General features: G+C 42.4%; 1 protein-coding gene across 2 annotated transcripts in view; it reads left to right on the top strand.

Moving 5' to 3' along the window:
• The window catches only part of PH4alphaEFB (prolyl 4-hydroxylase subunit alpha-1), a 54,547-nt gene extending 39,576 nt beyond the window's left edge, over nt 1-14,971 (top strand). For both annotated transcript variants that reach the window (XM_077648281.1, XM_077648280.1), the window contains 3 exons: nt 4,292-4,360; nt 12,887-12,983; nt 13,911-14,971. In XM_077648281.1, coding sequence (XP_077504407.1) covers nt 4,292-4,360; nt 12,887-12,983; nt 13,911-13,981 — 237 coding nt within the window. In that variant the 3' untranslated portion in view covers nt 13,982-14,971. The remainder of the gene's footprint in view (nt 1-4,291; nt 4,361-12,886; nt 12,984-13,910) is intronic.
• Nucleotides 14,972-15,565: the final 594 nt, after the last annotated feature.

Below are 15,565 nucleotides of genomic sequence, written 5' to 3'. Positions count from 1 at the left end.
CTATGCAAGGTTTGGCCAAGGTCACCCTCAAGGTCACCTTCCCTTTGGCTACAGCTGGCACGACGCTCCGAACTTAACCGAGCTTCCTCCCATTGGCTGCAGCTTGCACAACGCTCCTCCAAACTAACCCGAGCTTACTCAAGTTACTCTGAGGCTTCACACAGGTTCTTGGTTGGGACCGCATTAAGTGGTGCTTTCGCACTAAAAATTTCGTTGCAAAACCGCGCTACCTTTATCGTGTGAACTGAGAGATTACCGTATATATATTGCCCCGCCTATGTCGACTGCCCTTGCTGGCAAAAAAAAAAGCTGACTCCAAATATAATTCAATGCACATACCTCGGCCGCTTTGTCCCGCCGCTGCACTTTGTCTTGCAGATTCCCTTGGGATGGCATTGCGCCATGCAGGCAACTCAAAGCAATAAATGCGTAACAATGCGATCACAAGGTCTGAAGCTAATTGAGATCAAAAGCGTGAAAACTGTGGTCCATCCTACCTTCCACATTTGCATGCAGCCCGACTGACTAGAGGCAAATCGAACTGCTAATGAACCCGTAGTTTTGAATTCTGATGCATGCCATTGTCGACAGTTCTAGCCTAGATCTCTTTGTCTTTATTCTTCTTCAGGATGGCACAAAGCTACTGATTACACTGGTGGTTGTACTGGATGATGGTACCTAAAAGTTTCTCACCGTAAAAACTGTAGAATGTCAGAAAACCCTTGATAGCACAGCTTCTCACAGATAGGTTCACTCTAAGTGTTTTTTGCGTGCTTTTAAGAAACAGCACTTAACCCCAGAGCACTGATCGGCCACTCGCATGATACAACTATAGCTGTGCCAGTTGGCTGTGGCATGCTTACAGCCCATATTGAAGGGCTGTAAAGGTGCAGAATATTTGGAGCATATACTTTTGCCATGAACTTTTCTGATTTCTTGTCACTTCTTTGGAGCACAAAAATGCTTTTCATCAGGGTCACTGTAACGAAAATTATGCCATTTCTAATTTCTCCTGATGCTCTACTGCATTCGAACTTAAATTTTAAAAATATATTTAGAGGTTTCAGGGTTGAGTAATTATTTCAGCATAATAGTTAAACCAGCACCAATTGAAGAACACTCCAGCTTTCTGTGGGTAACCGCTAGCCATGCTTTTTTCAGTTTCATTCTTGCGTCCTGTACCATTTTTTTTTATTATGGCTCTTCTGCACTAGCTAGGACATCCTGTATGGGCCCAAGGTCATTACTTTAGTTAGTGGGTCGCACTAAATGCTGGCGCTCGATACAACTAAGCTTTGGCTTTTGTTAGGCAAGATTTTTATCACAGTACATAAACCTGAGCTTTTTGTTCTTTTCCTAGTGAGATGTCGCTGTACAGTCAGAAGCAAAAGTTTATGGGATGCATGTCCTCGGGAGCAAATTTATTGTAGCACTGTCTCACGACTTAGTCACCTGGTATTAAAGGTGCACTAAAGAGAAATCTGAACTCGCCTTTTTAACACGGGAACTCGATCTACATGTTCCGAGCATTCATAGAAACTTCAAATTATTGTCCAGTGCGACCGATTTCCCTAATTTAAATTGGATTAAACGTCCCGGTTCTCTCCATTTTTTTAACTCAACTCTGAAGGTAGGAGGAGTCAACCAACGCATGGAGTGCACTTCACCCAGTCCCATGGCGGCTTCGCTCTCGCTTTTATTTTGTTTTTTAGGTTTCTGTGAATAAATAGTTTCTCGCAGACAAATAACATAGCCGCAAATTAGGCCCACGGAAATAAAAATTCACGTGGACTCTTTGATTTACGTATCACTCCGCCGATGGCAGAGTGGCAAGCCACCACGGGACTGGCTGGAAGGCACTCCCTCCGTTGGCTGACTCCTCCTACCTTCAGTGTTGAGTTCAAAAAAAGGTGGGAGCTGAGACATTTAACCCGATTTATATTGGGGAAATCGGCTGCACAGGACTATAATTCGAGGTTGCTAAGAATGCTCGGAACGTATACATTGAGTTCCCACGGTAAAAAGACGAGTTCAGATTCCTCTTTAGTGCACCTTTAATACCAGTGGATGGAGCATGCACATCCCCTTATACTTGCAGGTATTTCAGGCGATTTACTTGCATGGCTTTGCCAAAGTAAATTTGTTTCTGAACATCTGCATCCTGTAAACTTTGCTATTAACTGTGGGCACTCAGTAAGCCGGATAGCCCTTCGAAAGGGTGTTGACTGGGCCGGTTGGTACATACTGTACTGAAATATAAAAATAGCACAGAAACAACTAGTTGAAAGAAGAGATGAACGGTGCTTTCTTTGTGTCTCTTTCTTCTTATTTTTGTACCTGAATTGTTCTTCCTATCCATGTCAAAATGGTAATACAGTCAATGACTGATTTTTCGTACTCACTAGGGACTGCGAAAACACTCTGAAATTTAATCGGGCAGTCCGGAAAATCAAATTTCACCGAAAAAAATCACAAACTTATTACCAATATGCCGTAGGAAGCGGTCAGTTGTATTGCACACATTCTAAAGCTCCTCATGACTAAATTTTGCCGCGAGACATGTGCACGGACGACGGGAGGTGACCGCTTTCACGAGCTTGGCCTGACTGTGCTGCCCTCGGCATGTCGCCGATGAATGCACGGGTTGGAACAAAGTCTAAACGGGAAAGCGAACACGCCGCTGCGGGAACTGCGCTGCATCTGCAGTACGATGGGCCCAGAATGAGAACGCAAAGATGGCGAAACAATAAGAACCGAGAAACGGCCGAAGCAAGCGCTCCATCGGCGTTGGCCTTCGTCATTAGGCCTAGCATCTAGAGCCAAAATCGGCATCATATCCGGCGATATGCACTCTGTGGTGGCTTGTGTATATTGAGGCGTCTTGCCTTTCATCGAAACGCCAGTTTACGGATAAAAGTCAGGGTTGCGATGCATTTTGCCGCGGGTGCGCTGACCTTGCTTTGAAATGCACCACCATTTCCTCCCGCGCTCGCCGTCTACGTGAGGCCGTATGCCTCCCACGCGCTTCGCTGCTACCTCTTTCTGTATTCGGGACGAAAGAATCGGCACAGATGAGTTCCGCGAACTCTGCCTATGGTTCAAGTTCGTGCAGCGGAGGACATTCATGAACAGTATGAGTTTGAAACCACGTGGGTGCAATGTGACGACTCGTGCAGAATTTCAGCATCGCAAGTTAAGAGGCTCCCTTTAAGCTTGAATTTCATTTTGTTTGATCAAGTTTTCGATCTCTCCTGCAGTTTGAATTAATGAGGTTCCACTACGGCAGCTTGGGTATTGGCGGCGAGTGCGAACGAGGTCCGAAAAATCGAGCGGCCAGTTGCGGTGTGTCCGAAATTTCAGGCGCTCTTATACATTGGCTCTATGGGCCATCTCGCGGTCATTTATTATGTCATTTATTTATGGAATTACATAAAACTTTTTGACCATATACTAGTAATAATGTCATGACTATTCTCACAAAATTTAAATGTTATATGCCTAGAAATTTTTTTCAGCAATTCATTTCATTCCTGCATTTTGTGAAAAGCCTGCAGAGTTAACAAAATGTGACATAAGGCTATTTTAACATTCATTCTATTTTTACAGGAATGCTACAGGGCAGTGTGCTACCAAATAATTACACCTGTTTTTAAAAACTAACTATTTCAGTGCTTTTCAGAATGCACTAGCCTACTATTGTAACACCTGTGTCAGGTTGCATTTTTTTTCTTGCAATGGTTGCTGGTTTGTGGATCTTGTGTGTGTATCGAGATATACGTGTTTGTCCTGACAGGTGTACTGTTTTGGTGTAATGTGCGTGTTCAAACTGTGCATAAAGAACACCTGAAGAATGTGAGAAGACTTTGTTGAAGCAATGCTGCAGCACAAATTTGTTTTGCTAAATTGGGTGAAAAACACATGGTGGTAGATGAGAACTTGTCGAATGCAACATTTTTAAAACAAACAGTTATTAGTTTCATGTACATTTGCATTTTAGAGCCTGGTACCTGGTACCTGTAGACACCATTTTGGGTTTTTGTAGTATATTGTTTGAGCTCCTCTAAAATTGTTATGTTTGATATATAAACTTCTCTCAACATTCTACCTCTAATTTTGATTACGAGAACAATAGCTTAATGAACACCAAATATATATATATACCACCGGCAATGTAAGAACGTAGTAAGGTTTAATTTGTGTCCAGTTTTGCTCTTTAATTGCATGAGCAGCCATTGATCATTGTCATGCTTCCTTACCATCATTTACATTTCTATATTTTGTGCTACTACAGATGAGTGACGTGCCTGCTGGGGGAGCAACGGTTTTTCCACAGCTGAGGCTGACCCTCTGGCCGAAAAAGGTAGTTTTCAATGTGTTTGCCATTCAGCTTTGCCACTGCACATTTTTAGAGGAATACAGCTATTTTATCAGAGGAAGAATTTGTTATATATTTGGACCCTGTTTTGTTCAAAAAAGTATTGATTTGCTTTGCGCTGCAACATCTCAAAGGTTCGGTGGCACTTCTCTCAGCTGCAGTATCTGCCACCACCAATGTTTAGGCTAGTGTTCTAGGGGCAATTCTCTTGGTGTGGCATTTTTTTAATGCTCTAATATGCTCATTTATGAGGCTTGTCACACCGCTGTGCATCAGAGGTGCAGGAAATTTGGCCTGGTAAGGATTCTTGCTACAGTAAAGAAACTCAGCAAAACGTTAATTGTTAACTGTGATGAATGCAAAATGAGCAAAAGAGAAAGAAGGAGCTAATGCCAAGTGCAGCATCCAGGACAAGGCTTCATGCTCCCTGCCTACCACAGCAGCAGGGTAGTGATGCCACTCTTCTGTTGTTTGCTTACCTAGACGTTTGTGGGAAACTACCAACATGGTACAATAGGTCAAGCCCATTTTCGAGTGTCATATGTTGCAGTGAGGTTAAAAAGATCACATCATCCATTGCCATCAGCTGCCCATTGTAGGCATATAAATGGCTAGCATGTAACCATTGCATTCATACCAAGACTTTGGTTACAACCATTGCCCTGGTACCCAGGAAATGCTTAGGAGTAGGTGGTCATTATAGCACAGTCAACGCAATTTGGGAGAAAACAAAAAGTGTGCTCTAGTGAAAATAGCAGGATGTTAGAAAATTAACCTCGTCTCCAGATAATGGAGGAAATCAAAAGTTTTCAGGTGTTGCCAAGAATCTGAACACTATTGCCTTTAAAATCCAGTTAGCTACAGGTGTGTAGTATGCACGTGCTTGAATTCTAGCGGATTTATAAATTCTAATGGATTATCACCAATGCAGCTTGGGATCATCTTGTGAGGATGTATTGTTTGGAATATTTCTGACTTATGTCTGAACATTTTTGTTGTGATGGTCTTGAAAATCAGCAGCATTGAATGATTCTGCCTTTCATTCTTTGTTTTTACTAAAATATCACTCCAAACTGCATTAGTATATAAGCAATGGCACCTGGCTGTGCACAGTTTTGTAGATGATGTAGGTTACTTTTAATTCAAAATTTTTTCAGTGGCCACACATGCTGTCGTCTACGAACGGCAAACTTCATTGCATTTCTGTCTGTTTCTATTTTTTGTGGTTCATCTCTAAATGAGATTAATAATTAAAAGCCATAGTCAGCAGCCAGTGCATTGTTTGTGTACAGAAAGTGCTGTAGAAGAATGATACCCAGAGGAATATCATCATAGGTGAACCGACTGCATTAATGGGAGGGGGGGGGGGGGGGGGGGTAAAAGTGAAAAGCAGCTGTCTGGTCATGTGTTGCCATTTTGAAAACTAGAATGCTTGCACCTGCAGTGATGGCAGTGATGTTCAACACAGTGAAAGTGAACATGCATTAGATTGGCTTGGCTTCCTCTGATCATCCATTGTTGTTTTCTGCATGTTGTGCTTGCCTGTGGCTACTTTTAGGATCAGCTTGCCAGTGTTTGGAAAGTACTTGTAGAGATGTTGAGCCATCCCATTCCCATTTCATTCTGGGCAAAATCCAGTTTCACTTCATGCTACAGCATCGTTGACTATTTTATTTTTATTCTAAACATCCAGAAGACTGGTGTAATTTCAGAATCATTCCTGGCTTGGAATATCAACCTGCACAACCCTTATTTCAAATGGGAGCAGAAATAATTAAGGAAAAATGTTCTGTAAACCTTGTGGAGGCAGCATATTTACTAGGCCTGAGGAATGTGTGTCTGGCAAAGACAAAAAACTTCCATGTCATCCAGCTCAAAGTGGTTATTCCTACAATGACGTAAAACACAGAAAAGCATGTTTGCTGTTGTCAGTAAATGAGAAAAACTTCCATCGTGTTCTGCATTTTTTTAAGCACTCCTCGCTGCATCATGATATATCCAAGAGGATTCAAATGGGGAGTTGTACAGCTTGTGGCTGTTTTGCTGCACATGCAACAGGATAGCAGCATTACTAAGCCTCTATTCACATGCTTTTATGTCATGCTGAGTGGCTGAAAGACGAGCTAGGCACCACAGTCATCACTTTGGGGAAGCAGCTTCATTTATCGACTCCTGTGTTCTGTCGTGTATATAAGTATGCATCCATTTCCATCATTTTTGTTGTATGCTGCCAGCATATACAGTCAAACCTCGTTATAGTGAACTTGTAAAAAATCATATAATAGTTTGATAAAGCCAAAATATGTAGTATAAAATCTCCTAAAACAATTCCTTGAGGGTGGTGAAATCTAGCCAGTGAAGGGATGGAAGCTCCTGTGATTCTTACTAGAGAAACCAGGAGACTTTTTCAGAAGTTTTAGCTTCGTTTAGAAGGCGCTAGCGATGAATCCAGAGTCCGCATACAACCAAGCGCCAGCTAGGTTGGCTTTCTCGTACAGCACCGCCAGCACTGAACAGCATCAGGTCAAATGCCAGCTGGGTGGCTTCCCCCCATTACAGGCTTGTCGCGTGAAAACTGGTGCATCAGAGCGAAAGCTATCACGGTTTTCACCAACATCCGTTAGAGCCGGCATGAGCGCAGGATGGTTGATTACTGCAAAACTACAACCATTCATGCCACTCCTTCGAGGGTGTTGACAACGGGTACGAGAGGCGCGAACGCGTGCTGACCGCCTGGTTACCAACCCTGCACACCGCTCTATCTTCCACGGCGCTCTTGGCACTAGTATGAGATAGTGCCAACCAGAGGCATAGCCAGAAATATTTTTCAGGGGGTGTTATAGGTTGCCATTAAAAAAAAATAAAAAATAGAGCCTGTGCCCACACAAAATCTGTCATTTTTCTGCTTTAATAAAGCAGAAGAGTCAGTTGTTTCTTTCACTGTAATATCTACATAAAAATATGATTGCATGCAGGACTCCGAGGACTTCATTCGTAAAGAACATTTATTTTCTCAAAAAAAACAAACAAACACTCGTATGAAAAATCGTGGCAGTCTAAAATATTTTCATATGATATACAACACAAATGCTTCTGCTCTATAACAAAGTCAGCATTGCTGAACGAATGGCATTTGTCAAAACTCCTACCCCGTGCATGTGAACCTGCACCCGGCCGCAGAGGCGCTTAAAAAGCATTTTTATTTTCGTCATAGTTTATGATCATTTGAGGACAATGCAAAGGATGAAAAAGCAGGCTGGCGTGAAAAGGTACGTTTAATTGGGTGAACTGTGCCTACAGTTAAAAGGAGTGCCATACTTCGAACAGTAGCGAAGAAGTGTGAGTGTTTCCAGCAATAAGCTCCGCTTCCTATTATAGAGCTGCTTAACGTACATCAATCTTTTCAAGAATAAACAAACACTCTTCTTATTTTGGTTTTTACATTTCAATATATCAATGCGCTGTGTAAATAGCATGGGCCAAACAAAGGCCGAAAAGAAGGGGGAGGGGGATGCAGCGCTCAGAAAATATCGGGGGGTGTTCTGACTTCGAAACATCCCCCCTGGCTACACCCCTGGTGCAAGCCTTGGTGCGAACGCTTGCCGCACCACCACCAGTCACTTGTGTACTGCGGCGAAGCCTGCCGCCGGTCATCCGAGCGGGCATTGCATGGCTCTGGGCGATTCAGTATATCCGTTTTATGGCCAACTGCATTCAAAGTACAAAATAAAAATTGCATTTTTTTGCTAAAAATATTTGGGAAGTGTACAGTATAGCCAATGACTCTTAATATCTGTCTTTGTTATGTTGAGGTTTGACTTATTTGGTGCCTACATTGGTTTGCTTTCTACAGGATACCACAGGCATGCTAAGGACATAGAATAAAAAAAATTCTGACACTCAACTTGTATGCTGCTGACAGTCAGGCAAGCCTGCTCAAGATTTCGTGCTGTCAGTGACTGACAGCCAGTTGTTCACTGACTTGGCTCACTCTATCAAGCAAAAGCTGACAGGGAATGATAAATGGACACCTATTCACCAATGGCTGCCAACTGGTTTTGCCAAATTTTGAGGAGCAGCAAATACTTGTGTTCTTCTTTGTAAAGCTCATAACTTGGGGGTTCAATCCACCTTAGTAGGCATTGTCTTGTCAGATATCAGTGAAAGGAATGGAAGAATCAATCCCTAATGTTTTGAAGGCACTACAAACACAAATCCAAAATAGGGCTGGCCTCAGTTTCTTTTATCACTTAGCACTATGATATTTCGATGCTTCCTACCTTATAGATTATTTTTATTTGTCCTGTGGTCCAATGAAAAACAGAGAAGAGTTCTGCTATGTTGCTAAGGATGCATAGTATTTTGCATAGTATTTTGAACAATATTTCGGACCAATCCAACAGTCAATATTAGTATCCACATAGCTCGCTTTTAGAAATTTCATGCAACTTGAAAAGGCTATCTGTTCTGTTCTAATGGTGGCATTTTTTTATGTGTATTTTGTCTGCACTTTCAGTGATTTTTGTTCTATTCTTTGCCTAAAAAACCACTCATGGTTAGTGCATCCTTAGTAAAACAGCGCGAACAACGTAGGACAAGATGAAGGAGGACACAGGACGGGCGCTGACTCTCAACTAAAGTTTATTAGGCAACACCTGGTGTTTATAAAGAAAAAATCACATAGACAAAGTACATGACATGTCATGTACTTTGAGCATGCTCACATAATGAATGCATCCCCTACTTTGCTTTTGAAAAAGTACAATTTTTTTTCCCTTGCGAAAAAGACGCACCATTTCTTTTGACCTGCTCTCTGCTGATAACGGCAGTGAATACTAACTGGCACCTTTTTCTGAATGCTGAAACACCTACGCAATAATATAATGCCCCATCTCTCCAATGTCAAGACCACTATACCTCACGCATTGGGACAAAAAGCCAATAAGAATGTCCTGCAAGGAATCTGAGAAGCAATAGAAACCATGCCTGGTAACAAACGATTTCTGTATTTAATTTGCTATATTAAGGATTGTAGCAACTTGTTGCAGTTGTGCCTCATGCTGAATGCTGTGAGTTGTGCTAGAGCTGAGTCTAGTAGAGCTTTCTTTGAGTATACAGTAGAACCCCTCTATAGTAAACTCGAATATAGTAAAATTGTGGTCCCATTTCACCTTCCGTAGACGACTGTACTTTCTTTTGTTTATTCATGGTAAAGACATATTTAATAAAGAAACTGTTATAGTGAAGAACGTGTGTCCATAGCGATGTACTTCCGGCAAGAATGGTGACATCATGGCATGCGAGCAGTTTGGGACATCTCAGAGCCATAGACAAGTAACAGTATAATCGCAAGGTCAGTGGTCGGAGGAAAATGGATATCAAATGGCACTTTTTGAGATGGCTTAACCACGAGACTTGTGAACTATGAGGAGGAGCCAACTTTTCAACAGTCTTGTGGGCCATGAGTTAAAGGTGCACTAAAGAGGAATCTGAACTCGTCTTTTTATCGCGGGAACTCTATCTACACGTTTCGGGCATTCTTAGAAACTTTGAATTATTGTCCTCTGCGGCCGATTTGCTTAATTTAAATTGGATTAAACGTCCCAGCTCCCGCCTTTTTTTTTTAACTCAACGCGGCAGTAGGGGAAGTCAGCCAACGCGTCGGCCAGCCGCGTGGCGGCTTGCCGCTCTGTCATTGGCGGAGTTATACGTAAATGGTTTGGTTTGGTTTATGGGGGTTTACCGTCCCAAAGCGACTCAGGCTATGAGAGACGCCGTAGTGAAAGGCTCCGGAAATTTCGACCACCTGGGGTTCTTTGACGTGCACTGACATCGCACAGTACACGGGCCTCTAGAATTTCGCCTCCATCGAAATTCGACCGCCGCGGCCGGGATCGAACCCGCATCTTTCAGGCCAGCAGCCGAGCGCCGTAACCACTCAGCCACCACGGCGGCCCTATACGTAAATGAAAGAGTCCACATGTATTTTTTTTTTTGTGGGCCTAATTTACGACTATATTGTCTGTGACTGAAACTGTTTGTTCACAGAAACCTAAACAACAACATTAAAGCGAAAGCGAAGCCGCCGCTGGACTAGCTAAAAGGCACTCCACACGTTGACTGACTCCGCCTACCTACCGTGTTGAGTTAAAAAAAAAAGGCGGGAGCAGGGACGCTTAATCTGATTTAATTAGGGCAATCGGCTGCACAGGACAGTAATTCGAAGTTTCTAAGAATGCCCGGAACGTGTAGATAGAGTTCCTGCGGTAAAAAGACGAGATCAGATTCCTCTTTAGTGCACCTTTAAAGCGCGCGGCGCAAGCCGTTGAGAAAGGAGACAGTAAAAATTCAGTGAAGAGTACGGTAGGGAAACCAAGAGACGGACGTTCACAACACTGGGCAGCGCTAAGCACAAAGCGGTGGCGGCATGCAGTGGAGGCGCACCGGCACTGCATGCAGGGTTTTGCCGCTCTCGAATGTGTCGCGTGTTGCTTACCTATTGCCTCTTGAATGATACTGATGTCACAGAAGACAACGCCCTGTTCGCACAAAGCTTTGGTTTTCATATGGAATCAAACTCCGCGTCCCCTTGCTTTATGTTTGTGCAACAGCAGTACTTCCACAAGACCTGGACAAAATGAAAAACAAAGTAAAATGTGATAACTAAAAATAAATCATTAGTGCATAACAGGATGATCAGATCAGAATGGAAGGTATTTCTAAATGTTTCTTTTCTAAACCAACACTGTATACAGTAAGTAGCCAAGTTAAAAGACAGCAGCCATCTTCAGAGACGTGCCATGACCAACAACTGTTATAGTAAAGATTTTTGCTGGTCCGAGCAACTTTACTATAGAGGGTTTCTACTAAATTATGGGCTGCTACGCAATTATACTTGCAGGTATAAGATAAAAGCTGTTGGCTGTGCTCTGGGGCATGGCTGCTGCACTGATGAGTGCATTTCATTTTATATTGAATGTGAATCATATACCAGATGAACGATTTATTCCGCCAGCCTACCTACTTTTTGTTCCATTTTTACCTCTTTAATTTTTCTCTGAATATTTTACGCCCTGTAGTAAACACGCCTCTCAAATTTTCAGATTTCTTTTTGGAAAGAAAGTGCGTTCATTATGCGAGTAAATGTGGTAAATGTAAAAACTGTGCTAAATGTGAAAACTTTGAATAAAAGTGAATCAGATTACGTTCTTATGCAAGAAATTCATGTAATGGCCATTTTTATGCTTCCTGCCCAGGCCTGCATTTTATTACATAGGATGGTCGGTTGCTTTCTGGCAATGCCTGTAATGAGTAATTCGTAGGCACCTTGATCTCTGCTTTTTAGTGTGCTAGCACTACTGCCCGCAATCATGGATTTTACCGGAGTCTGTCCGAAGCCGCACTGTGACCTTGAAGCACAAGAGATCAGCAGATGGCGACATGCGCCTCACATGGCTTAGCCAATGAGGAGGCGGTGTGGTCACACAGCTACAGTGAATGAGAGAGCAGCTGTATCACAGCTGCAGCCGTGTGGTGTGTGCATCAACGCGCATTCCGCAGGGGGTTGGGATTCTTGCTGGGGACATAGGACGCAGCAGATGTGTGTTGCTCGTGCTCCCTCAAGCAGTGCTAGCGCATGTACTTTGCATTTGATTAACTATGCAAATCGGCTGTCAATTTTTTTTATAACTGGCTTCCCTGCTTGCGCGGCCATCGGCCATTTATCACAGTGTTCGTGCAGTCACTGTGACCTTCCGCTTATGTTAGAAAAACAAGCTTTAGCTTCTTAAAAAAAGAAATGCGTTTACTTTTTAATGGTGTGCATTGTTATAGCAGTTATTGTTGGTTCGAGTAAAGTGAGCACAAAATGGAATGCATTAAACAATAACTGCTCGACATCCCTGCTTGCAAGTGGAGCTAGAAATCGCTCGCCATGTGTCGGGATTGACATTTCATTTAAATGCTACAGAGGCAGCCCCTTTTTGGTGCTGTAGTTTTTTCAAAACGCTGCACAAAAGCAGGCAAGTAGAACAAAAGTATTGTTTAATGCATTGTTTATGCAAGTATTGTTTTTTGCTCACTCCACTCATACAAACAATAATTGCTATTAACAACGCATACCATTAAAAAGTACATGCATTTCTCTTTCTAAAGAGCTAAACCTTGATCATTTATCTTAAGCGGGAGGGCTATAGCAATCGCACAAACATTGCAAAACATGGTCAATGGTCATACAAGCGTGGGATTCCCGCCTTAATGGCCTACAATACCAGTACGCAGTAATGCTGTGCAGATTGTGTTTTAGTTATCATTTATGTGTTTCAGAATACTTTGCATTATACTGCTTTTAGTTGTTTAATTCTATCTTAATAAACTTAATAAATCTTAATAAATAAATTAATAAGTCACTTAAGAGAAAGTGTACAACATATGTTGACTTCTTTTTACTTGTGTTAGCATCTTTGTTTTATGAACTGGCCTCACTTTTCTCATGTTTTTCTTTCTTTGAAGGGTGCTGCTGCCTTTTGGTTCAACTTGCATCGTAGTGGTGAGGGTGACATGCTCACTAGGCATGCAGCTTGCCCGGTCCTTGCCGGCTCTAAGTGGGGTCAGTATCTTCGCCATGCAGCATATGCTGCTGTTCTGAATGCCAGTTAATTTTTTACACGGCAGAATTTTCTAAATGCTTCTGCCATCTTTTAGTGTGTGCTGTCATCCAAGGTGCAAATGATAGTGCCTGGTTAACACAGAATGGCTGATTGCTCACATGTGCTGCACACCAGCAGGTCAGACTGTTTCTGCTGGAAGACTTTCATTACAAAATCTAATGTAACATCAGCCCTATGCCAATGTCACCAGATTCACATTTCATTGAAAATGGAGAACTGCCTGAGTGACAGCCCATTATTTATTAATTCATCAATACCTCTAGCCATCCACTCACTATCTTTCTCATGGGAGAGCGGGATTGGGGAGAACTGCATTTTTCAAAAAGCTATGCGCACACCTATGTTGCAAAAAAGGCAGGCATCTACAATGAAAGAATGAGATAAATATGGTGGCAGTAAAAAAAAAGCCTTATGAGGTGCTACAAAGAACTAAGCGACACTACTTGCACTTGGTAGGAATGCCTGCTAGGCAGTGCTCATGTCTTTTTACAACCTTTTTTCCACCAGGGGAACTGTTTTTATGTCCACTTGATGTGCTTACTGGGTATTGAAGGGGTTCCCCTCATTGCTGCAGCTGTTGTAATGTCTCTCTGGTTTTATCAAGATACTGCTTACAATAAAGCTTTTCCTTTTTTGCTGTCGCAAGCCCAGTACAGAATTTGTCAGCATCATTGTTGTTCTTGAAGTCAAGCTACTATGGGCTTGTCAGTCTCTTCACCGATGACCGAAGGGGTCCTGCTGCCTATGCATGTGAAGACCACTACTGTTGGTGGTAGTTGTTACTGGCAGCGCGAAGTGTGTCATGTTCAGCTGATTGCTGTACCTTTTGGTTAATTCATGTTATTGTTTCATTGTCCTTGTTTCAGTCTCGAACAAATGGTTCCATGAAAGAGGCCAAGAATTCCTCAGGCCATGTGGGACTCGCATCAACCAGTGACCTCTGACAATGAGTGCCCTAAGTCAGTCAAATCTAGAAATGGCTGCCTTGCTTCCTAAGCCAGCTGAAACTAGTCTAGCTGGGCTACATTAAGACAAGCTAACTAAGCAATCATACTCTGCACAAGAAACACTCCGCCACTATGTGCCTTAATTTTGTGCAGCAGCCTTTCCTGCTTTCAAAGCCCACATATTGTCTGCATATCGCGTAAATCCAGTGCATGTAGCTTCTCCTGTTGAATAGTGTAGTGCATTTATGCTAGGCCTTAGTTTTTTTTGTTTTTAAAGTCCTTCATCACTGCCCTTCATTGTGCAGGTCACAATGTTATGAACAAACGTGTCACTGCTGCGCAAACATTTATGTGCATTTTTCTTGATATTCATTGAAAGCCAGAATGTCATGTATAGTTATGTTTGTTTCATGATTTTCTCCGGGACAGTATACAGCCTGGATTTAAACCCAAAAGAAAGGGCAACATTTGGCATGTCCTGTTTGCAAGTATATGCCATAATAATTGGTTTAAACAGCACAAAAGATGCGGACGCAGAAGGGACACACAAGACGCACACAGCGCTGTGTGTGTCTTGTGTGTTTCTTCTGCGTCCGCGTCTTTTGCGCTGTTTAAACAAAGTATGAACCACCAACTAGCTCGCACGTCTACCCTTGTAACCATAAGAATGCTTTATGTGATCCCCATATTAAGCTTTTGCATTTGAACAGTTATGAACTAAATGCAGTAGGATCTTGATGGTTTGAACTTGGTTATTTTGAAGTATTGTGTAATTTCAAACCAAACCTTGGCTACTACTCAAAACACTGCATTTTCTTAACACAAAACTTCTTGAAGTTTAATTTCCAGAATTTTTTCAACATATGATTAGTCTTTGCTTGGGAAGCAGTACCAAATTCACCCATTCGCTTCCAAAGATGTCGATTTGTCTCAAACGGTGAAAGGGCCAAAGTGGGAAAAGACGGCAGAGCGTCATTCACAAAAAAAAAAATGTTTGCTATCAGCAAATAATAACAGCTGGCACCACATGATAAACTCCTTAGTTTTGCTTAGTAGTTTTTATGTCAGATGGCGAAAGTTGTCGACTATGTCCGAAAGTATTTACGTGGACAAAAAGAAAATCTAGTTGAACAGATTGTTGACGAAACTGTGTTGCCTGGTCAAGCACAGAGGCAAACCAGCTGCAGCTCCATCTTCGATTAGTTTATAGGCTTGTGAATAGGCTCATTTTGCTCGGTAGATGTTTCCAAACGCCATGAAGCAGAACCTATCACACAGGTGTATCATTTGCAAAGCCCCGGGCAAAAGAAGCGAGAGCCGTTGGGAGTGCAAAAAATGCAACATCGCACTTCACATGCCTGAATGCTTAGGCTTTTCCACACATGAAAAAATGTCTAGATCTCATTGGTATGTGCATGCTCCGACAGCCGAATAAAACAAAATTAATTCCACTGCGACATTTGTAGCGCAAAATGGATGTTTCAAGTGACCCGGGTCTCGCTGCACATTCAAAAAGATGGCACCGAATGCTGCGCGAGGAATGTTGACAAAGCGAATGGGTTAAAACTTAGAAA

The sequence above is a fragment of the Amblyomma americanum genome, chromosome 1, assembly GCF_052857255.1.
Source record: "Amblyomma americanum isolate KBUSLIRL-KWMA chromosome 1, ASM5285725v1, whole genome shotgun sequence".
In the NCBI taxonomy this organism is placed as follows: domain Eukaryota; kingdom Metazoa; phylum Arthropoda; class Arachnida; order Ixodida; family Ixodidae; genus Amblyomma; species Amblyomma americanum.
The sequence above is the reverse complement of the archived record's forward strand: the minus strand, read 5'-3'. Positions and strand labels throughout refer to the sequence as shown.